Raw genomic sequence first — 25965 nt, 5'->3', positions numbered from 1 at the left:
CTGTGTTTTCATATACCTAGAAAAATTTATGTCAGGGAATCCTTTCCTGACCTGACAAAAGCTATTGACTTCTCTCACCAGGAAAATAAGTATGTACACATATTTTAAAAATTTCAGAATATTGATGAACTCAACTGAAGTTCAGGTCAGGAACCCTTCATCTAAAATATTAAGATAAAATCCTCCTGAGCAGTCATACAACCAAACTAAAACCCCTGATGGGAATGATAGCTTTAAAGGTTTCTGGGCAACACAGACGGAGCTGCTGGGCCAGGCAAATATGTAAAGGTTATTATGTCTTTGGAGAAATGGCAGTTGTACTCAGGGTGCTAGGTCCTGCAATTCATGATATGTATGTTTAGTCTAAAGTCTGGTTTATAGATCAAAGCATAAAGAATGAGGCACTTCTCTCAAATTATTTTCTCAGTATAATCGAATTGCAGTTATCAGAATATTTTTTTATTAATATTTAGATTGGCTCATTTATTTATAACAGAGAAAACCAGCAAAAGCCAGTGTTAGATTCTAGGTTCATCCACCAGGGCAAGCAGGCAACTAATGTAGTGTCAGGTAGTGCCTAGTGTCTAAGGAACGCTGGTTCTCAATCCTGGCTATAGATTAGAGTCACTCAGGGCGCACAGCCCCAACTCAAGGCCAGTTAGATTGGCATCTCTGGGAGTGGGGACTAGGCAGGCACTGAGACGTTTCAAAAGCATCCCAAGAAGTTCTAGTGGCAGAATTAAAAACACACCTAGTCTTTTTTTTTTAGAATACTACCGAGAATGCTACCAAAGACATGTTTCTATAGCAGTCCTAAGGTGGAGACAGCAACGTCCTTCTGGACCAGTCCTAAATTTCATTTCAGCAGACAGGCGCAGCGGTGTCGGTTTATTTTGGAAGAGGGGTGAAACTGGCAGTGGCATTTGCTGAATTCCTACTGCATGGATTAGATGGTGGTGTGGGTTAGATGAAGGTAGTCAAGTCGGCACCACATCCTCACAGGTGAGGCCAATGGAATGAAGGGAAATTCCTAGAAAATAACCAAGGAAGCCAGTCTGATAGCAATTCTTAGTCATCATGTTGTATTTATAAGTAGGATTTTACTCTTTAAAAGGGAGCCTGCCTTAGTAACACAAAGTCCAGGGCTGGGAGTCCTAAGACTTAGGGTAATTATCCCTTCTAGCTTTAGCAGGGGGGTGAGAGGGTGGGTGGAAGTAGAAGTGGGAATAGAGGGGATAAATGGTGATGGAAAAAATAAAAGAAAAAAAAATAAAACAACAGTAATCTTTTAAAATTGAGCATGCTAATGTGAATTATTGAGAGAGGAACTTTAGGGAAGAAAAAGCCCATTTTTTAAAAGAGGTTATAGACTCATTTGGTTCATATTTCAAAACTCCCAAAAGAGTAAAGAGTGCAAATCTCACTCCCCTGTTCCCAGCTGCTCAATTTCCCTCACTGGGAAGCAGTCAAGCTTATGTGGACAATAGTTCATTCATGCATAAGCAGTGTCTTTTCTCCTTTTTACATACAAAGGGCATTGTACAAATGGTCCGCACACTATTTACATTTTGCTTTTTTCACTAACTGCATCCTCAAGTTTAGATGTTGTCTACGCAGACTCTCATCCATTGATAGAGGCATGAGGCATGCAGTAGGAATTTCAGCAAATGTCATTACCAGTTTCATCCCTCTTCCAAAATAAACCGACACTGCTGCGCCTGTCTGCTGAAATGAAATTTAGGACTGGTCCAGAAGGACGTTGCTGTCTTCACCTCAGGACTGCTATAGAAACATGTCTCTGGTAGCATTCTCAGTAGTATTCTAAAAAAAAAAAGACCAGGTGTGTTTTTAATTCTGCCACAAAAAGAGGCAAAACCTGCAGTTGACTTAAAAGTTTTTATGTCAAAATTTGAGAAACCACAAGTAGTTTTGGCTCCAAGCCTTAGATAAACGAAAATTATAGGATTAATAATAAAGTGACTTTTTGTTCAAAGGTTTAGCTCTAGTGTTTGATATCTTTGTTTTGCTTTAGTGGCTATATTCTACTACTGTCCTGTGTCGAAAACTTAATCTCACTGGGAATTATGTGAGAAGTCAAGACATTTACCTGTGTGTGTGTTTTTGACTCAGGACTTCTCATCTGTGGTCTGTTAATATTAACACATTGAATTATAAGTAGTAGAAAATTGTAAGTGCAAGTTAATTTTAAGATATTTGGTAACTGTCTTGTTTTCTGTGCTTTATAACATCACTAGCCACATTATAAATATTAGTGATTAGTATTTTATAAACCTCTGATGTAAGAAAGTCACGATTTATAATAGCTAAAAGCTTATAATCTCTGCTTTCCACTGTCAGAATTGCTTTCTGCCTTTGTTTTCTAGGCAGCAACCAACAGGGTAGACTTTAGGGGAAGAAAATAAAAACAATGGTAAGGACATGAATTTTAGTTTTGAAGAGTTTTTAAATTACTTTTACCTTTTAGTCTCATTACTACTTTTGTTATATATGGTGTTTGTTAAAAATCCCAACAATCTTAGAATTTTCTCATTTTAAAATTGAATAGTATTTGGGCTCCTGCCCCTTAGTGAATATACAAGTTCTGAAATTAGTGTCATTTTTTTCCCAGGCAGCTCAGCATAATTAGTGTGCTACTGGTTACTTTATAAAAGAATTGTAAAAGGGTGGTATTGCCTACGAGTGTGTGTGTGCCTGTGTGTGTACAGGAGCCTGTGCATGTGCAAGAGGGCAGGAGAGAAGAGTATTCAATATAATCAGTAAGTCAGTGAGTCACTTTCAGTTAGAGAACATAATGAAAAAGGCTTATACGCTTTGCTTCAGTTTTCTAAAGCTACCAGTGGTGATAGTTGTTAAGAACGTATGGGTCCTGTGTTTATTACTGTATTTCTTCCCTTTATTAGACACAAATAGCTTGCACCATCTGCTATGTAATTTTTAATAGTTTTATCTTACACAAACAACCATAATTACTAGAACATAAGTTCCTCTAGAGCAGAACCTTACCTGTCTTGTTCACAAAATTATTCCCATTATTTAGCCCATAGTAGATGCTCAATAAATATTTATTAACTGAATAAATATATTAGCACTACCTAATTTAGTATGACTTGTTTTTATGTGAATGTTGGTCTCTGATGAAAGAACTTGCTCTGTGTGCATAGTGTTACCTAAGTTTGCGTTAGGCTTATTCAGAACCTAATGTTTGCATTAATCCACAGCTGTTTTGGGGAACAATTTCTTTAATATATCATAACATGTTTTAATTAAGATTTGAGATCAAATGGAAGTCCTTAAAAAAATAAAATGATGAAATATATAAATAGTAAAGTAATTCTAAAGTAGGGAAACATTATATTCATAGCCTTGAATGATCTTCTTGGGAGTGGACGATAAAATGCAAAGCAACTGAACCTTCTTGAGATCAACTAGGTTTCAAAAAACATTGTAAACTTTTATGGATCTATCTTTCAGTGTCCTAATAGTAATAGTATGCTATCAGATTTTTATGCTCAATAAACATAATATTGATGAAAATTTGTTTGGTGCAATGTCAGAAATGCAACAGTGGTTATAATTTTATATTATTTATAAAAAACATGGTAACATCTTAAACTAATATTTCTAATACTTAACCTGTCATTATCATTGTCATTAGACACAATTAATTGAAGGCACTGTAAAATACATCAAATTGCGCCATCTATGTAGTAGTTATTATGGGATAGTCTTTTCATTATGACACTCATGTCATTTTTTAGTGAGTACATTATCATTGTCCCATGACGTTGGCACTGTAGTGGAATTCAACTTCAATTGGCTATAAAATATCTTTCTCCATTGGAGGTCAAACTACTTTAAAATATTATCTCAGTGCTTTTAGCTTATTGAGGAAATATTGGAGAAGTGATTTATTCTCATTTAGCAGGCAAGAATATGGCAAGTCAATTGCATAAGGTCAGCTGACAAATCCTTTTTATTCGATTGAGATTGTTTCCCAAAGTCACAATCTTGGTACACAAGAAACTGATCAGGGCCTAACCTAACAGAGATCAAAGAAGTAAAAGTGAGATGTTTACCTTGCTTGTTTAGAAAGAATAAAGTTGCTGATTCATGTTTAGACTGATGTGCTTAAGGCTTCAAAATTTGTTAGTCAAATTATGTACATGAGTTGCCAGGTTGTATACTTTGTCAGTGTGTTGATCTGTATATGAAGTGGTAATGAAATTGCAATCAAGTGTTTTGGGATAGTGGGGATAATAAAAAATAAATTTCTAGTTGCAACAAATACTTAATTTGGTATTAAAAGAACAAGAGAAAAAGCAATAGAACATAAGAAAGTCCTAAAGAGGTTGATTTTTGTTTGGTTGGTTGGTTTTTGTTTTGTTTTTTATTGAATGTAATTACATTAAAGAATATTAAGAGCAACCATGAGAAATAAAAGTAAAATTGAAATCATGCCCTATCAAAGATCCAATTAGAAGTGGATAGTGAATCTGTATTATTGGACAGTTATGGTCTGCTTCATATTATTATCTAGTCATTTATTATTCTCTGTGGGGAGATCTCTGAGTTTACTGCTAGCAAGTTCTTCCATCTTTTTACCTTAGCTCAGTGTTTCCCAAGTGTGTTTTCCAGAACGTAAGATCCATGGGGTGCTCAGATGGGAGCTGTGGTCAGATAAGTTTAGGAAATGGTACATCTATAACACACATTAACATTCCAGGCACCTTGCTTTAGAAACATAGGAAGAAGCAGCAGAGACGAGAGTAGACTGAAGAATAAAGGGTCTGGCTGAGCCAAGATAGATTTTTGTGGGTCGTTTCAAATTTTGGCAGAATTACTGATTTGTTTAAATGACATGCTCATTTTCCACTTTGTAGAAACATAGATTAAAAAATGCCTTGTGTCCTTTTTAATTGCGTAGTCTGTCAAAATTATTAGATTTTTATGCATGATTTTCCATTGGACATGTAAAATGTTATTTTGAGGCTGCAGAAAACATGCATTTGGGGATATCTTATTGGATTTTTTGTTTTTAATTCACAGAAGTTGCTTTCCTTGGAGTGAGATATTTCACTGACAAGGTCATTGCTCAGAAATTACTGTCATTCCAGGTTTTTCTCTCTTCTCAAATACTTTTAGAATTATTAATGCCACTTTTAATAGGGGCCATGAAAAAAAGATGTTAGCAGTTACTAGTCCCTGCATCTCTCATTTAGCCTACCATACAAAGCTGTGTACTTAATTTCTTGTAAAATAGAAGACTGTTGGATACTATTAATTTGAATTATTTATACATATATACATCTATGTGTGTGTGTGTATATATATGTATATATATATGTATATTTGGTTTTTATCTCTCAAAACTTGAGAAAGGGAAGGCTGCAGGCTGAAAAGCTGTTAGGCCGCTGTGAAGAGACGAACGGCCCTCCGAGGCCTGGGCACGGGGGATGCCTCAAAGCCGAGCCGGCCGGGAGCCCGCGCGGGCCGGCGGCGGCGGCGGCGGCGTCTCACGCGGGCGGGGCGGCTCTCGTTGCAGGGCAAGCCGGTGGGGACGCCGGACGCGGGCGCGTACTTCCGCGTGCTGGCCGAGCACGGCGTGGCGGCGCTCTTCACCGCGCCCACGGCCATCAGAGCCATCCGCCAGCAGGACCCCGGCGCCGCCTTGGGCAGGCAGTACCCGCTGACCAGGTGACGGGGGCGGGGGCGCCGGCGCTGCAGCGCCTCCTCCGCAACAAACCGGAGGGTTCTGAATGTTGCCAAGAATGTGCTAAAGGAATCTTTCCAGTACTTGGGCTTCGAACTGTACCAGGGATATTTGTATATACCGTATCATGTTTATTTCAGTGTACATATGACCCAGATGGTTCTTTTTTAAAAACCACCCTGCTTGTATTTTTCTGAAAGTAAAATGCTGGCTATGAATTAAAGTGCATATATATGTATTTTATATAGATATAGATACCTATATATCCATATGTATGTCTATCTCTATCTCTATATCATCTATATCACCTATACCTATCTACATAAGTCTTTTGAAAATAAAATAATAAATAGAAGAAAAATATTATTTTATTTCACATATACAGATAAAATATGAATTTTATAGCCCAAAGGGCCTTTATTGAAAGAGTGAAGGAACTTACCTTTTATTGTTTTATAATAATGTGCTCTGAATAGTTTAGGTATTTTTCTGCTGGCTTATTGACGTCCTCTTTAGCTTAATGATATGTATATCCGAAGATAATTATAGCAGTTTGTACCTTCAAGGCAGTTTCCAGCATCAATTCTCATGGAACCTCTTTGAAATAGGTCACTGCTATCATAAACTAAAGGAAGAGATTTTATAGTTTTCTCAAGTCAGAAAGTGTGTTTGAATTAAGTTGGTATTTTTCAAGTTAAAAGCCAGATGTTATGAATTTTATGTTGCCATGGCCCAAAGAAGGAGTTAGAAAGAGATGGCGCACACCAGTTGCAGATGTAAGCAAGGAGCTTGCAATTTGGGTAGGGTCAGTGGTTTTGTTTCTTCTTTTCTTCTGTTTTTTATTTTATGAAAAAATAGATCTGAGTTTACATCCAAATTTACCTATCATCTAAAGAATACTCTCTTTTAAAAATAAAAGGTGTTCATAAAATGAATCCTCTATTATAATACTCCTATTCACCCTCTATTTGTTCATTCAATTATGACATTTCAATTAAGTTTCCTGCATTTTGGTCAAAAGGATAGAAATACAAACATTGGTAAATACATTTGAGGCTGTGTCTAATCTTCATGTCTTAAGACAATTCCAGGGCTTTTGAAGAAACGTTGACTGTAGTTTCCTGCAGTGTCTCTTTACTGACAAAAGCATTCTGATTGCAAGGCATTAAGCTGTGTGACCAGCAAGCTAAGATTGTTCATTTTCCACATCATCTTTTCCTGTTTGTATGTGCGTTTTACATGCTCTCTTTCCTGTGAAGGCAGGGACCGTTTCTAACTCACTTAATGTATAAAGCATCAAACAATACTAAATGGCTATTAAGTCATTACTTTTCCAACGAATATGCAAAGACGTGGAGTCAGATTTTAGCGTAAAGGAAATTGGAATTAGCTCCTCACGATCATGTTCCTTTGTCTTTAGGCACCTAAAGTATTTATGATGATGTGGACATATGCTTTTTTATAGGTATTCAGGAATGAAGACTACAAACACCCTCAATTATTCAACTTACTACTAACAATAAGTGCAAATATTTACTTTAAATCTGTGCCAGGCATAAGCAGTTTATGTCTATCTTGCTTTGTCATCACAATAAATAGGAATTGTGATTTTCTTCATTTTACAAATGAGTAAAATCAGTCCCAGGGAGTTTAAGTAACTCTTTGGAAAGAAACTAACTCAGGCAATTTGACTAGGCCCCACACTCTTAACTAAATACCACAGACTTTCCTTTACTATGAGAGGTAAATTAGGAAACAAACAAAACCTGGGGATTTTTGTCATTTGTGGGATAGAAGCAGCTTTTACTTTTCATATATTTTTTGTATATTCAGAGATAATACCTTCACTGAACTACTTTAATGAATTCTTACTTGTGGACTAAGAGAACGTTAGAAACAAAAGGGACCTCAGAAATCCAACTATCTTATTTTAAAAACAAGGAAACTGAGATGCGAAAAATTTTGTTTGGCTTAAAGACAGAACAAGTACCAGAACTCAACTCTTCTTATACAACATTTCGTACTTACATACTGAATTGACATTTGCTAGATATTATAATTGCACACTCATGATTTATTTGCAGGATTTCTTTCTTTTTTTTTCCTTATAGAACACTTCAAGCTACAAACTTTTCTCTTTAAATGTGTTACGTATCTCATTAAAGATGGTTTTTAAATAAATTTGGAGATTTTCCAAAAGTTTCAGCTTTCAAAACAAATTTAAGTGGGTACTCTGAAATAGGCAACTAATCAGAACTATAAATTCATTTTATCATAGATGACTAGAGTTTGGAAAAATAGATTGGAAGTCATCTAATATAATCATTTTATTTCACAGTTGAGAAAGGTTTATCACAGAGAGGTGATAACAGCATTCCTGGATTGCAGAACCACTCTGGGGCAAAGTTGGAACTAGGTAGTACAGCATGGTAAGACTAGCTGGGTTCCAGCTACCATTCACATGTGACACCTTGAGAGAGTTACATAGCTTCTCTGTGTGTTTTGTTTTGTTTTGTTTTTTACTATAAAGATAGTAATAGTACAAGAATAAATAAAAATAAAAGGTACCTAATTCATGCAAAGCCCTTGAAACAATTCTTAACATGGACTAAGTCTTATCTATTATTATCATCTGCTTTCTAATTCACTGCTCTCTTACCTCACATCATAGTGGTTTATTTTCCTATGGTTTTCTAGTTTAATCTTAAGTTAGTAAATATGTATTCAGTGCTGGGATTTCCATTCAAGATATCACAGTATCTCATACTTGGTGCAGCCTTTCCTTTTCAATTACGTAGCAATGAGAGCTGATACAAAAGAGAAAAAGCAGAGCTTCGGAGATGAACTAAAAAAAATAGTCATTTAGTGGACTGGAAATAGGATAGATTCGCAGAGTGGTAAGGCTGGCTGTAGTCAGATGGATCCCAGATGGAAGTGCCATCCAAGTACTAAGCAGGTTAAATATAAGTAAATTCTCATTGGACATGCCATTTGGAAATTGTAGAACATAAGTTGAAGCTATAGATAAAAATCTATAAACTACCAGGCGAATCAACAGAGTACCAAAGAGGAAAATCAAGCTGATGCCAATAGCTTTCAGATGACAATTGTGAAAGATCTTCAAAGTGCTGAAAGAGAATTGTCAAACTACAATTTTTTTTTCTTTCAGAGACTGAGGGCAAAATAGGCAAATGTTCATATGGACAAAGCTCAAAGAACTTAAAATCCAAAGACTTTTATAAGAGGAAAAATACACATAGGGGAATGGTGTGGATGTAAAAAATAAGCAGTGCCAAAGCCAATGAACACAGTTGGTATAATAACCACAACTCTGGATATTGCGTTTAAACAGAAGCCAAAATTAATGTAGTAAATGACAGGAACCTAATGGTGGAGAATTTTGTCAAAAGGTAATTTGAGTTTTCTATTGGGAGCAGTAGGATAAAGTAGAATGAAGGAAAGATGGAGAAAACCACAGGAACGTTGACTGCAAAAAATAATGTTCTGTCATGTGAACTAGGAGTTGATGAGACATCACTGAAATAATCTATTTTTATTTAACTTCTTTTGGCACAAGCAAAGAGTAATTTTCACTTGTTTGGTAGTTGGTGGACCTTGAATAAGGTACTCATTTTAGTTTTCTGCTGTCCCTACTTTATTACCTGGAAATTCTTCACCAGAATTGATCTTTAGCTCTTTAGCCATTTCTGTGCAGCTTCCTGCTCATTTTGGACTAAAATTAATTTGATAGCACTACCATTTTTCTTTTTCCCCTTTGCTTAATTTCAACTTTATTTCAGTCTTGAATTGTACTCAGTTTTACATAAAATTAGGGGAAGGTTATATAGGTCTCATTTCCATTAATGTCTCCCCCCACCCTTTTCCCCCTGTTCTGAATATTGTATATTATCATTTTAGTATTATAAATTTGGAAGTAGATTGATGATTGTTACCATCATCACAATATCACCCAGATATTTAATTTAGTCTATAATAATCTGGGATAGCACTATCCAATAAAACTGAGCTCTATAATATGGTACGTACTAGCCACATGTCACTACTAAACTCTTGGAAATGGATTAAAACTACTAACAAATTTATAATTTTATTTTTTTTCAATTTTAGTTAATTTGAGTCTTAAATAGCCATAGGTGGCTAGTACCTACCATATTGTATATGCACAGATATAAGACATATGCAATTACTATGGGTAAATTTAACCTTCACAGAAAGAGAGTCAATCTGCTATGGAAAAAATGGTTAATTTTAAATTACATAAAAATATTTTAAGCAAAAATATAATTTTGATCTTCAGATTGTAAAAATAAACGTAATATATATATATTTGAATTTTCAATACAGGCATTTATCTCTTTGTATTATTATGAAAATAACGGCAAGGTCATTAATGACAAACTGTCGAAAAATATTTCTGTTCTTTTTTTGCAAAAAAATAAATGTCCTTTTAAAAATAAGAAAACAACCCATACCCTTAGGCATGAGTTTACCTTTAAGTTATCATATAATTTATCTTTTAATTATAGATTTATACTAAGTTGTTTTCTATCAGTAATCACTTGGTTATAAAAATATCAAATTACATAGCATGGTTTTGTTTACTATGAGGAATTAAGAGTTAAATAATATTTGGTTAAATGTTTATTAAACAATTTAAAATTATTTCATTAGTCATGTCTTATTCGTAAATCTTATCTTTGTTTATAACATGTTTATGTTCATTAATATTATATAATTCAGAGTATGTAATTGATAAAATAACTTTGGAGCAGTTTCAGGAATTTGAATTCAAAAATAGAATGATAGTTTGTAATGTATTCAGGGAAAGGAATTGTCTATACTACTTTTACATTTTTCTAAATCACCAATGATTTCAAAATTTTTCTCATCTTGATATTAGAAATAGAAGGGATTTTCTAACTTGCAAAGAAGCCAGCTGTCACTTTTAGCATTTTTTAAGTAATATCAAACTTTTCTATTTTGCTTTAGTGCCAGCATGAAGATTACTACCATAATAATATTAATGTGATTAAAATGTAAGAAAAATCCAATAGAATTGTAATGGACAGCCATAATAATAAATACTAAGTTTTAAGATAAGTAATGTTAAAATTTGCCATCAGATGAGAATTCATTGCTAATGCATGGTTTATTACTGTAATCAATTCTTTAGTTAAATATAATTTACTTGGCTGGGAAATAATGCCAAAAATTAAATAAAAAATTATAATAAATACTTATAAAAATGCTGTGATAATATCAAGTTATTGTTGACTCATTAGCCAAAAATTATTTTGTGTTTGGTAACATTTTTAATTGATAATATTTTGCATCATTTTATTAATAAATACTTTTGAAGTTCTAGATCTCCAGTTTTCTCTATAAACAAAACATATGACTATATGGACCATCTAGAGCTCTTGAAGTAATCTGGTTTGACAGATGATGGAAATGTGGCCTCTTATAACTATAAACCTCTTCCTTTTGATTGTTCTTTGCCTATACTGTTGGCATCAGTCAAACCTATCATTTTACAAATTTTAATATAGTTGATCTAGATACAGAATCTTCTTTACTTTTTTCAAACAGCAAACTATTGAAATTTAAATCCTGTTCTTAAAGAATAACTTGGGACTAATAAATTCTATTACACATGTGTTATTGATGCAAAAGGAGGTAGAAAAGATAAAATATGCTCTAGAAAATGATCACATTTTCTTTTCTTTTATTACATTTTCAATGAAATACAAATAATAGCTCCATTTTTGATCAATTGCAAAACTATGTTTGAAACCTCCCACAGCCATAAATGGCAAAAATGCAAGAAAAATCCTAATATGTACATATACGTGTGTGTATTCCTATCCTTCTTCAAATTTCCTATGATATACAAAAACAATATGATATTTTTAACTTAACCTAAATTGTTAAGCTTGAGGCAGCACACAAGCAATGGAGCTACATTTTCATTCAGTCTTTTCTGCTTCTAAAATTTGTCATGGATCCCTGTGTTTTCCTCCCAATCATGTTTTCTTACATTTTACTTTTATTTAGGATTAAGTATTGGAGAGTTTGGGATTCTTGTTGTTGTTTATTTGTTGGTTTTCTTCTCCCAATGACATACAATGTATTCTAAAAGGATTTTCAAGGAAATGAGAATTGCGTTGTAGTAATAAGTCTGTTTGCTCAGACCTCCTGAGTAGTGTCATCTCTGCCTCCTTTCCTAGGCCTGCCTGGGGCTGGGTCCTCACCATTCTCCCGTGAGGGCAGCAGCTTTCCAAAGCTGGGCCCCCTGGGCTCCTGCCCTGCCCTTCCTTCCACCCGCCAGGCTACTGCCAATGGCATCTTCCTCAAGCAGAAATCCCCCTGAGCCACTCTCCTGTTTAAAATCCTTAGGAGGCTTTAATTAGCTTCTCACTTCCTTTATGATGAAATCCAAATTTCTTTGACTGCTCTACAAGTCCCTTCATGATGAGGCCCCAGCCTGCCTAGTGGATATGTAGTTGGAAAATATGCCACCAGGCAGCTACTCAAACATTATTTTTGACAGTACCTTGCACCATTATATGAAGTCCTGTAACTATGCCAAGTTATTAAACCAAACCAAATCCCAGATTTTGCAAAGCTGTTGTGATGACAGCCTTCTTATATGAACATTAAGTAACAGATTGTCTTTGTTGCGTTTATTGTCACTTCACATCCGTACATGCACACAGATCCAAGCAAAAAATTTATTGACATAACGGTTTGAGGAGGGATTGTGTATATAGTATTAAATTAAAAATTTTACCATCCTGGCTAGAATTCTGCTGCTTCTTCAGAAAGTCAAGATCTAACTCTGTACTGTTACATTTGCTAGCCACTAGCCACTGTGGCTGTTGAACACCTGAAATGTCCAAACTGAGACTCTTGTGGCCATGCTGCACCTTTGGCGTCATGGTTATTTATAAAAGTTAAGGAGGATATTAAATTTGACCACATGAGAGTTTGATCAGTTTGTTTAATTGCTCAACTTCTCTGAGAGTTCATGCCATTTATGTAACACTTTCTCTTCCTCTCAGAGCTCTCTTAAAAAACTTCAGTCAACAAGTCATGGACTTTCTCCTCTTGACTTGCCACCATCCTTGAGGGATTTTTAATAGCTTGACAATAAATTCCTCTATCAATACACTTATTTTTCCAGTGTCTTTCAATGTTAGATTCTCTCTGCTACCACAAACACTGTCCTCCCTCAGAACAGACACATTTTAAAGATCTCAAAGTTTGAAATTACCCTCTTACAACTATATGCTTTTTTTTTCTGATTCTACAGTGCCTTTGTTTCCACTGATTTTTTTAATTTCTTCTGTGACCCCCACTATTATTTCTTTTGCATGTCTTCTAGTCTCTTACCTCACTATTTTTCCTGGTACTTTTCTCCATCATGGTTATTCCTACCTTGCTTCCTCATATCTCTTGCCTAGTCTACATTCCCCAGACATCCCTGTTAACACTGATTTGCCATCCCTTCTTTTCTGTACTACACCCAACCTGTGCTATCTCGACTTAGCGTCTTAGGTTACTAATTGAGTTTATGAAAGCCAAATGGCTCCTCTTTAGTTCTTTCACTTTTATGTAATACGTTTAAATTTTCCTAAAATAGCCAGGACTTTTCTCTCTTCAAGTCATTGTTCCTTTGTCAGTTTCCATGCTCTTACAAAACGACATGCCTCCTCTTTTACTCAGTAGAATGAATCAAGCTGACATAAACTTTGCCAACTCCCCACCTCTGTACTTCATCTTTCTAAGCTTCTAGAAATGATTCAGTATCTAAAATTCCAAGGTATTTTGACCAGTATTGAGGTGTAAAGATGAGTGCTCCTAAGGAGCTCACAGTGCACTGTGGAAAATAGACAAGAAACAAATAATTATGGAATGAGATGCGTGTTTATAGCGGAGACAGGAAATGCATGCTGTTGGAAATACATGTTGAATCTCCATGAATCTTCATGAGATGATACAAGGTAAGGGAATGGTATAGTAAGTCTTCTGCGGCTGTGTTACATTGCTCAGGGTGGACGGGCAGGTTTTCATGTGTTTGATTTTTCTTTTACTTTGATGATAATGAATTCACTTCATACACACAGTCCTTTTCTTGACAGGCCACGCGCATTGAGAATGGAAGAAAAACAATTATTCTCTCAATGAACCGCCTATGGTGTCAATTCTGTTTTTCTATCTCATCCTTTATTTTGTGGCGTGGTGCTCCCTGCCAAAGCTTCTTCATCTCTCAGTAACCTGGTCTTCCTTTCTATAAGAGCCTTTTTAAAACTTAAAGGCCATAATGGTATTTACCTTTAAGTCGTCTATTATTTCCTACACATGTCCTTGGAATAGGGGAAATACATGATTGAGATCAGAGTACTCTTTACCAAAGGAACGCATAAGAAGAAACGAGGGCAACATATTTATGAGCATATTTGTTGTCTTAGCTGATACTTGAGAGTCTATTTTGTGTATAGAACTAAGTAGAACATAGCAATCGAACTTGGAGCTAAAATTAGCAGAGATATTTTCAAGGAGGAAAGGTTTTTCATCTTTGGTCATTAGATGAATATGACATATATTATGAAGATCAACTCTACTGCTCTTTTCAGAACCGAGAAGCTGTAGCTGTGAATTGTACTTTTGAAGTACCTCTCTTCAATGCCTTGATGTGTATTTAGTTACATTTGGGTCAAAACAAATCATGCCTTGCACCATTTTGCACTATGATATGCTGGTAATACAGCTGTTTTCCTCTGAGAGAATTAGTGTGCTTAGATTTTACAATGTTTAAATGAATGTAGATGAAATTGTTTAGATTTATTTTCAAAGAATAACTTTGAATTCATTCTCCCTCTTATATTTAGGTTTAAAACATTATTTGTGGCTGGAGAACGATGTGATGTGGAGACCCTGGAATGGTCCAAAAAGGTCTTCCGAGTACCCGTCTTAGACCATTGGTGGCAAACTGGTGAGCATTTTCTAAGCCTGTACATAAATACTGCAGAAATGCTCAAAAACGCTGCGAGAGTAGGAGGAAATTCTGAGCGCTCACCATAGACACAAACTGATTCAGGTGGTTCTGGTTTCAGTAGAAATAAGCAATTGTTTGATTATTTTATTGTTAAAAATGTCTCTTCCTAAATAATATTGATGCCACCATTCTCTTGGTCCCTAGGTGAAAAGCACCAAAGGCCTCTTTTGCTTCTCCTCTTTATTTCCCATATCCAGTAAGTCACTAAATCTCTGATTTTTCTTTGAAGTGTCTGAAGCATTCATTCCGCCTTCGGTACCCCCATTGCCTATGAGCTGTGGAAGCCTCATTATCATCTGCCCTGATTCAAATTATTCTCATCACTCATCCCTGTTCTCTCTGCTCTCCATACACTCTGCGCTCTGCTCCAAGAATTGTGTGGGTTTTTTTTGTTTTTTTTTACAAGCACTGTTTCTCTCCGAGGATTTCCTGTGGTTCTCTGGCTCTCTTCTTATGTTCTGTAAAACTGAATATTTCTGCTTAGCATTCAAGGCAGAAAAATGTATTTTTCTTCAAAACGCACACACTCTACACACATATATATAATTATTTATTTACTTATTTGGTTTATTCTCGATTTTCCTCCCACTAAGTGATCCTTAGAAAACAAATTGTCACATTAAGTGGATAGATTGTAAGCTTTGGTACGAATTAAAAACCAACAACAACCTCCTGCTGCTGCTTTTGAGGAATGATTGTGTACATATGTGAAAGTAAGTAGATTATTTGGAATCTGTTTTCCTCCTTACTGAGTGTAGGGATTTTGTTGGGTTTCCCTCTGAACCACTGAGAGTAGCTCTGAGAACCTTGTAGCTTTCATATGTACATATTTCACTTCAGTTCTACTCAGACCAACACATCAGATCAACCCTTTTATATTAGTGTTTTCAGAATTCTCATCTTGTAAGCAACAAGGGGGGAGTATCAAATTTGGATTAAAAATTAATAAAGCTTCTTTGCAAAAATTAAATCCGATTTTTAAAATGTTTATAATGTAGAAGATCAAGTGAGTGACTAAAACTGAAGTTCAGTGTTATTTTAGAACTCTTTGATTCTGATAAATTATGCTTTTTATATTATCTTCTTGAATATTACTCTTTGGAAAAACATGTTTTCTATATCCTTTGTAATGTGTAATATAAAATAAATGAACAGAGAAGAATACACATTTCTTAAATAAAATGAAAATCAGGAAGAGTTCTATTTAGTTTGATTTGCAAAGTATAGGAGAAACTTCTTATCTAAATTTAGATTTCTAACTATTTAGGAAATAAAAAAGATAAGACTGAATTTGGAGAAAGAACAATGCTATGTATAGAAATACATAAAAACAAATAAAGAATTATTGCCTCTGTAAGAAAGAATATTTATCGAGTTTCTGCACCCCTGTTCACCAGGAAACTTCTAACAGTTATTTTCCTAACCTGAAAGAGAAGAATCTCTTGTCACCTTCGAGATGGTTGTCTTTTCCTGACCAAATGAAAGTGACTTCACACAAATGCTTGAAAGAATATTTTTTTCTCTTTAAAGTCGACTATGCCAATGCTTGTTGAAGGAAAGCAACATGTTAATATAATTATAATTCTTTTACTTTTTATTGATATATTTGTATATAACAGCCTGTGCAGATATATGTGGCTAGTGCGTTCAGGTGTACAGAAAAGCTCACTGAAGCCTGAGAAACAAGCATGTGACATCCCTGGTGGGTACTGAGTTTCATGTGAATTCGAGATTTTTCTTTAATGTATTGTTCAAAGGGAATTAATAGCCACATTATGTCAGTGTGCTGTCACTTTAATCAGATTTGAATGACTGCTCATTACTGTGGAAAACAGAGTGGATTTCTGCTAACAATGACTGATTCTTTCCATTCCCCCGCCCCCATTCAACTGTTACAGCATTTGACATTGTGTCCAATTAAAACTCACAAATACATGCATATGGATAGGTAGGTAGGTAGCTTGCTAGCTAGCTAGGTAGTTTTGTAGTTTATAAAAGGAATTCATCTGAGGTGATGTAGATGTCAGCTACTAATTAAATCTAATTAGAATCTTTATTCATTTTCACTAAAAAAAATAATTACTTTCAAAGTTGTATGTTGCGGTAAATAATTGTAGAGTGATACTGAAGTTTACCATTTGCAACCATTCACATTTCCTAAGGTGATATCAAATTTATCCTAATGTGACATCAATTTAATGTTAAATCATCAGGATGAAAAGACAAATACTTTGCGTATTACTCTTAACTCTTAGGAAAAAGAAAGAAAAATTCCATTTTTCTAACACATTCATGAATTTCCTAATGTTTTACATATCAGGTAGATGGTGGAACGCTTCCCCAGGAGGTATTCCAGTCAAAATTGGATAACAGTTGAGGGAAAGTTAAGCTTTTCCCAAAGGAATACTTTCCTATATTTCAAATTTCAAGTTTTTTTACAAGGTCTCTATCTTGTTATTGACTTAGAAATTGATTTTTTAATAGCATACTTTTATGAGCCTTCCATACAATGTATAATTTATGAATTTGCTCTCTGATTACATTAATATGTGTATACACATGAACTTTTTAGAAACTGTGCTGTGCAATTGGAATTAGTAAGGGATATGTTAAGTATCTAAGATGTATGAATAAAAATTGATTAGTTCCTGTGACTTGGGTTATAAGAAGGCACATCACAGTCAATCCATTTTATTACAGTGTAGGTTTTGTTACACATGTGAAATTTGTATTAGCAGCAACACATTTCCAGTGACTAGCATTCTCTTTTGGCCCATTAACATCAACTTTGGTATCTGATTTGAATATCTAAGATTCTAAATTGAGAACTAGTCTATGGAAAATTCAAGAGCAGATCAATTCTTCATAAAAGCTTTTTACTAAAGAATCGTCTCTGTTCAGCACTTCTGAAACATTAAGCCCTTGTTTTGGATTGTAGTGATGTAAACATTTAGTGCTCTCAGGAAGGAAATTGGTTCTGCTAAGTGTAGAGAGGTGGGTTCTGTCTATTTGATTCATAAATCTGGATAAAAGATGAATTGTTGTCACTCACCCAAGTGTTTAATCTTCATAGTAACTTAGAGATAAGGTGATTAAAGCATCTGGATTATTGAATGAATCTTTCATTTCATCTTTTACATAAAGATAGAGAAGCAGAGATGCTAAAATCATAATTTAAAATGGGAAAATTAAGAGAACAGACAATAGTTCCATCAAGATATGGAAATTCATATGGCAAAAAGTAAACAGACAGAACGTCATTATCTTCAGGTATACCCTGTACTGTCATCGATCATTTTTAGTACTAAAAGCAGCTTTTCTACAAATCAGACAGGAAGCACAATTTTAGAAAGGCAAAACTGTCAGTTCAGCACACAGTGTCCTTCAAAAGATTTTTTTCCCCTTAGTTAAGATGACTATAAAGGAATTGTTTTTCTTAAGACTAAATGACCAAGTACAAAAAAGAATCAAATTTCAGAGGCTAACTACTAAAACCCAAAACATATTAGGATTTATTCCTTTAAGTGAGGCTTCCCCTCCCTCCCTCCCTCCCTCCCTCCCTCCCTCCCTCCCTCCCTCCCTCCCTCCCTCCCTCCCTCCCTTCCTTCCTTCCTTCCTTCCTTCCTTCCTTCCTTCCTTCCTTCCTATGACATGGTGCTGGTTTGAAACACTTGTAACAAATGTGACTTCCCACATTTTAAGGTTATTTAATCCTAGGTAAAAACACTTTATTTGCTCACTTGCTATTAGTTAGTTAATCAAAGAAACAGCTACAAAGTTGGAATATTCAATATTTATAAGGTACAACTTGGTAAATGGTTTAGATAAAAAGAATAGGTGATTCTTTCTACCTGCCCGCAGGACATATCTGTGTGTTTCCCATGAGAAGATACAGAGCTTACAGTGAAAGCCTTTCAAGTGTCCTTATGCCCAGGTGGCGATGAAGTAAATGCCGTGACCACCAGCTTGAGCAGCGCTGGCTGGTTTTGTCCTTGGTTTACCTGTTTCGTTTCTGTCACTTCACTGGAGGACTAGACTTCTTCACAGAGCTTTTTAAAACCCCATGGAGGGATTTCAATGAGACAACGGTCACCTAATAGATTGAGACATTGGTGACGATTGCGGTTATTGATCTTACTTCATCTGCCTTGAGCTTTCTTTGCTGAGTTCTCGTATCTTGGAATAATCACAGTATTTCTCTCCCTGTTTGATTGAACTGCTGCAGTTTTAATTGCAATTGCTAGTTCTGAAGTAACTATATTCTGTATATAGGTTCAACTTTCCTCCTCTGAGGAGGACTCTGATAATTCTGGGTTTATATTAAAGTGGACCCAAAGGCTCCAGCAAATTCAATCATGCCCGTTTTAAATCAGAACCATTGATCCTAAAAACACACACATCCTAATACCATGTTATTAAAATGCGTCAAGATTACTTGACGTGATCATCCTTATTTTTGCATTTTGGCAAGATCTATTTCCTGCGAAAGGACGACTGGGACAATAGCTGCAAACTCAAAATTGGTTAGGCTGGCTCAGGTAGTCCCCATCCTTGGCTTGTCTGGAAAGATCCATTAGCGCAGGAGTTTTGAAGAGACAGCAATGCATTTTATTTACAAGAATCAAAACCACAAAATGGAATAAGTAACTAGAGTTTGATAATAATTATCCTATACAGAGATCTCTGTAGGAAATGGCACAGGCTCAAATATAGCACTACCTCATTCCTCCTAAGCAGGCTCATGGTGAACACTTCGCCAGGATTGGAAGATTTGATAGCTAGGGAATCAAAATGTAAGCCACTTTTTTTCTCTCCTGAATTTTCCTTTGTTGTCCTTGCATTCTCTGACATTCCACTTTTGTGCACCTGGGTTGATATACTTATTGCAGAAAGGTTTCAACCTGTCAGTCTGTAGCTCTAAGTTTAGCCTATAATAGGGAATTTTCTTCATCCTTGAAATTCAACACCAGAAGCTTTATGACACTTGTCATGTCTGCCTTTTCGAAAACATTTTACAACTCTGTGCTAGCTATGAGACTTTCTTCTAACATATACATACTTAGCTTGTGCACCTTGCAAAGTCCTGTATATTTTCCTGCAAAATGCCTTCCTAGGACGACCACGTCAGAGGTCTATATGACTGACAAGACAATGAGGAAAACATCTTGATGACTTTACCTTGCATACTCTTATCTTTAATGACTTAAAATCTTTTCTCTGTGGCTTAGGGGCTAATAGTCACTAGCAAATGTTCCTCTGGCAGCAGATCTTGGAGTAAAATATTTCTTGTACAACCAAATGCTACCTTCCTAGGTTTCACTTTTCAAGTCTTTTTCATTCTTGCTTCTGGGTTTTACTTAATTTTTGAGTCCATCAAATTTGGGCTATGGTGATAGGTTTTTATTAAAGTATATGTCTGTATTTTCAAAGATGATAGGCTGAGCTAGACTCTTGAAATGCACACTGTGGAACTCAAAGGGCTGGGTTGGACTGGACTGGCAATGCCATTGCCCCATGAACTGGAGTGTTTGGGATATACTTTACTCTGCTTTCTAATAGCAGAATGCAGAGTTTTTAGTAATATGAATGAATCACCGCTGCATTTTTCCTTTTCTCAATGTAATGGCCAAAAATAAATGTATCTCTTTTTTCATTCATGGAAAATAAAATTTATATAGTTTAGCATGAGAAGTTGTGATTGAGGAAAAAACAGTTATATAGACACAGTGTCATCTCAGCAGTGTTCAGCTAGCGATGCTGACAGTACCCATCTGGGTAAGAGAGAAAAAAGACCTGATGTCGTCTTTGTTGCCTGGCAACCACTTTTTTTTTTTTCATTTAGAGCTGTCTTTTTTACTTCAAAGTAGGTAATTTTTACTGATAATTTGAGAAGCAGGAGCATAGATGTAAGCTGTGTGAATTTGGTTTGTAGAAGGAATAATCTTTTGTCAAATGTAAGGCAGGCTTGATGAGGCTTTCTCTTTTGGAAAGTGAATAATTGTTTACAAATTATTAATCCATCTGAAAATAATTCCCAGAGTCAAATAGTGGTCATTGAATCAGACACTTCCATCTATATAGTATTACAATGTAGAAATAACTTCAAGTCAGGTATTTTTCAAATGTGATTACTATACATGAAGTGGTTAGGATTGGTATAATTGCTTTTAAGAATCTCTATTTGTGCTCATTATGTCAGATAATATTTTGACAAGAGACTAAACACTGGGAGATTGATTAATAATATAAAGTTGGTTTGGTCTTTGAAATATCATCTATTCTAATTTTCCTGCCCTTGGCAAGAATCACACTTAATCCACTATAGAAAGGTGAAAATATGTCATGTTTTTGTAGATCTTTATTAAGAAGAAACGTTCCTAAACCCCTCCTTGACAAACCTTACTGTCTGAAAATCTTATTTCCTCCCATTGTATATAAACTCCTGCACTGCGGGTCTATTGGCCCCACAAAATAATTCCCAATTTCTCTTTTGCTGTTCTTATTTAGAAAACAGCACATGACTATTCTTGAAAAAGTGAAAAAGTAGTATAACGTGATGCGAAATCCTAATAGGATTGTGTTTAAATCCTGGTTCAACCACTTACTCTGTAGCCACAGGCAAGTCCTTGGTCTGCTCAGGCTCTGTCACAGTAAAAAGCTTGACATGAAGTGAAATATGTACGAACAGTGCATCCGAGTTCCTGGTGTACAGTGACACTCAATAAATATTTTTCCTTTCCTTTTCTCCCTATGAATAACCCTGCATGAATGTGAAGGCCATTTTAGCATCCTGGCCTGTCAATAATCCAGACTCGAGAAAACTTGGAACGTAAGACCTCAATTTATAGATGAGAAAAATTAATCATAGATAAATTTCCCAAAGTCAGCTAGCTGGTTAAGGTTGGAAGCAGCACCCTCGTCGTTCTGTGTTGTCCAGAGTTCTCTCTCCGTATGTCTTATCTTATGCCTTCATTAGCTCAGTATTCTTATCTAATTCAACTGCAGGTTATTTATGGGTTTCTCCACGGTCAGAGGCAGTGTGCTCGTGAGGGAGTAGGATAAGACCAGTTTCTCACAGTCTGAATTAATGGTCTGCTTCCAGCAGGAAAAGGTAGGCTGCTTTGAATTAAGTATTTTAAACTGTAATCGTACCATCTCGTGAACACAAAGATTAAATCGATTATCTTTCACTGGTACATCTCATTTTTCTGCTTTCATTCCACTACCACCATTCAAGTTATTGATGGCTCACTGTATAGATTCAGAGGTGGAGAGAATGGGTTTTTTTTGTTTTTTTTTACAAATTGCTTCTATGCCCATCATGATGCTGTGATTAATATGACTCAGTGGTACTAGGTTGCTGAATTGATTTATTTCTAGGGCTTAAGCTCTCAGTCCATAGTGCTTAAATGTAGTGTTTCTAGAACCACGGTGGGGGCAGGTTTCCAGATGCAGCAGGAGCTCTTATCTACAGAACTGGACTTGTGAGCCTGCTACTGAGCTCTTCTTTTTCGCCCTCACACACATCTGCTCTTTTTTCTGTGTTAATTCTTGTTTGTCAAAACCTGGGGCTCCTTCCCCACACCCAAACCACCTCCAAGACCTTCAGATTCCGAGTGACTCACATTTAGTCTCATCTTCCCCTGCCGCTCCTCTGCATGGGAACACCAGCATCTAACTGATTTCCTGCTCTGGGCTGGGGTCCTTAGCTCAGTGCTCCACTTTGCAACTGAAGAATTTTTTTCTAAAGTGCAATTCTGTGTGAACTGCCTCTGCTGCCCCCCCCCCCCCCCCCCCCCCCGTGTTTCCCTTTGCTCCTGGAATTTTATCCAGTTTCCTTAACATTGCCCAGAAGGCACGTCAGGATCTGCTTCTGCTCATCTCTCACTAGTCTCTTCTTATCGCTCTTCGGGTCTCCCCCCGCCCCGCACTTTGCTCCATTGATAACTTGCAATCACCCCTTGATGGTCTAACTTTGCTAACTTTGAACAAGCTGCTATTTCTGTTTGCCATATCTTTTCACCCTGGACACTCCCTTACCCCCCCAAAAACAAAACAAAACCCCACCTTCAGTAAGTAGAATATATTTCATGAATATTTATTGAAGGACTGACCTTTGGATATCATTCTTGGAATAAGAAAAGATTGCAACAGAAGTATAACAGTAACAGACACTATTTTCCTTTTTCCCTGAGTCCTCTGTTTCTTCTGCTCTCTGGTTCATTCCTTGATTTGCTATTTTTTATTTTAAAGAACCCTGATCTCAATAATGGGAACTGGAGCATAAAATCATGTAAAAAATACATTAAGTATTTACTTGTCAGCAAACATTTCCTGAGCATAAAATGCCTTGGACTGGGCTGTGTTTGGTCCTGATGATACAAATGATTTTCAAGCACACAGGAAAAATCTGATTTCATCTATAGGCTGAGAGAGTGTTTTTGTATAATTACATGCACAATGCTTTTTGAGAATCCCACTAATTCTTTTTTGAAAGATTTTGTAATATTTTTCATGGTGAATATTCCAAGTATCTATTACTGTGTAAAAAAAAATATATTCCGAAACCTAGTGGCTTAAAACAACCACCATATCTCATGGTTTTGTGTATCAGGGTGAGGGGCAGATATCAGCCCACAATTTTGTGCTCAGGGTACTATAGTTGAGACAACTCAGACATGCTTAGTGATGAGTGGTCTGGGCTGATGGGTCCAAGACGGCTTCACTGTCCTGCCCGGGAATGGCTGGAGGGCTGGACTCAGGGAGAATTGTTGACCGAAATCCCTGCCAGTGGCAATTTTATCTTGGAGGATTCAGAGTAGGGGGGCATCTTACATTAGGCTCAGAGGTTCCAGAAGCAGTGTTCTGAAATTCTGAAGGCCTGTGCCTGGAAACAAGGCATCACTTCTGTTCTTTTCTATTAGTCTGATCCATCAAAAGGTGACCCAAATTAAAATAGGGAGGACATGGGTCCCGTGTGTTAGGAGGATCATCAAACAAATTGCAGCCTCTTTAATCCCCGCCGTGGCCAGATTGCCAATGCTATGGATGTAGCTTTTGGATTCTTTAATATACTATCCCTTTTGCTCACCATTCAGAAGTAACTTATGTTAAAATGTTAATGTGTGTCTTGCCCAGATGTTTATTTTTGCTCATTATATATTATTTACATAAAAAGGATTATATTGGCTGTTCTGTTTTACAAATTTTCTGAACAATATTTTATGAAAATTATTTCTAATCAGAAATTTTTTATGGTGTTTGAATGGCTTTGCATTACTACTCAACATGGAATATTCCATATTTTTGGACAATCTCCTAAACTTTAATATAAATAGTACTGTGATTAATGTCTTTGATGCTTAATATTTGCAAACTCCTACAAATGTTTCCTTGTATATATTCCTTAAGTGGAACAACTGGGTTAAAGGGTATGTGCATTTTTAACAATTTTTATAATTGCCAAATTGCCATTCAGAAATGTTGTATTGATTTATGTACACACTAACACATATAGCAAAAGTGATCATCTTTGGTTTGAGTGGGCTGAATACTCCTGTAAGTCTAGTGAATTCTCATGTGAATTGGTTCCTGATGTTGAGGAAGCCAAAGGAATCTCTACCATTTACCAAATATTCTATTATAGCTTATGTCTGTCCATGCATTTCTTCCCATACATCTCTCTCAAAACCCCAAATAAAATAAGCTTGGTCATAGAACCTAAAGGATGTGTGAATGTTTAAGTAGATCTTATTTGCATTGTGATTTATTAGCTTCTGTGTTCAGAAGCCCTCATTAGCTTGCAGCATCACCCAGACTTAAAGCTTAAAGTCTTACAAGGACTTTGAAGTAGTTTTTCATGATCTGTTTCCTCATTACCTCTCTGAGCTTCTTTCCTATTAATTTCCTCATTTATTCTGCCTCCTTCACACTGGCTGCCTTACTGCTCCTCAGACCCTCTAGGAATAAACCTATCTCAAGACCTTGGCACCTGTGGTCCCTTCCTCTTGGATTCTTTGGCCCTAGATATGTAAATGACACTTGTCCTCATTGTTTTTTAGGTCTTTACTCAAATGTCATCTTCTCAGGGAAGTCTTTCCTGGCCATCCAATAGAAATTTCAGTCTCTTTCCATTACATCTCCTACCCTGTCTAAGCTTTCTTTATATTCTTAATGCTTATCACTCTTTAACATGACATATGTTTTACTTTTGTATGTTTTTTGTTGTTTGTCTCAAACTAGAATGTAAGCTCCCCGAGAGTAGGGATTATGGTCACTTTTGTTTGTTGTTATATCCGCAGGTCTAATGACAGCACCTAACCTATAATAGTTGCTCAATAAATATTTGCTAATAAGTGATATGTATCACCATCACTTCCATTTGCAAACGTGAGAGACTGGGCTCACTCTCTGTCACAAGGATTTTTCTTCCTCTGAGACACAGTCTCGGTCATTTCTCTTCCCTTCTAATTCTCTTTACTCTACCTGAGAACCTCAGGAAGTCCACTCGTCTCTTCCATTCTCCTTTTTCTCTGAAAGAACTATGCAAACCGGGGCAAATGGCTTTCTAAGTTAGGTCTCAGTATATTTATATATACACAAAAATTAGCATCATGTACAGCATAGTTTATATTTGAAAATATAATGTATATTTGTTCTCTTTCCTTTCTTTGGAGTGACAAGTGTTATGGAAAATTCATTTAGGTAACAACTCACTAATGCAATAAGGTAGAGTGAGGCAGTAAAGACACATACAAAAAAGTAAAATCTGTATTAGCTTCTAATGCAGCATGAATACAAATGTGCCAAGGTAGCTTATCCTTCACATTCTTTAATTCCCTGCCATCTTCTTCCTGGCTGTCTCTTATCTAAAGAAATTGTGCTGGTAAATTGCTAAGCATTGTGTGTTCCTAAGGCTGGGTGTCTTTGGAAAGATTTCTCCAAATGTAGTACCCTATTCTCTTCTTCAAAGAGGATGTTCTGGTTTGTTTAATGTAGCTATTTCCCAACCACAGAGTCACGTCTGGATTTCCTGTCTCCCTAGATAACTGCTCACCTGCTCATTGTAGCCTGGACAGTGTGAAGCAGAGGTTTTTAGAACATATTTCAAGTGGGGCTTCGGGAGGCCTTTGGAGGTTGGATAAGGGCCGCAGCA

General features: G+C 36.0%; 1 protein-coding gene across 1 annotated transcript in view; it reads left to right on the top strand.

The window, feature by feature from the left end:
- Positions 1 to 25965, top strand: part of ACSS3 (acyl-CoA synthetase short chain family member 3) — a 140479-nt gene that overhangs the window by 83344 nt on the left and 31170 nt on the right. The window contains exons 8-9 of the mRNA XM_087814519.1: positions 5564 to 5715; positions 14644 to 14747. Coding sequence (XP_087670645.1) covers positions 5564 to 5715; positions 14644 to 14747 — 256 coding nt within the window. The remainder of the gene's footprint in view (positions 1 to 5563; positions 5716 to 14643; positions 14748 to 25965) is intronic.

Source organism: Miniopterus natalensis, chromosome 2, assembly GCF_054644295.1.
Source record: "Miniopterus natalensis isolate mMinNat1 chromosome 2, mMinNat1.hap1, whole genome shotgun sequence".
NCBI classification, from domain to species: Eukaryota; Metazoa; Chordata; class Mammalia; order Chiroptera; family Miniopteridae; genus Miniopterus; species Miniopterus natalensis.
This window is presented reverse-complemented; position numbering and strand designations above follow the sequence as displayed.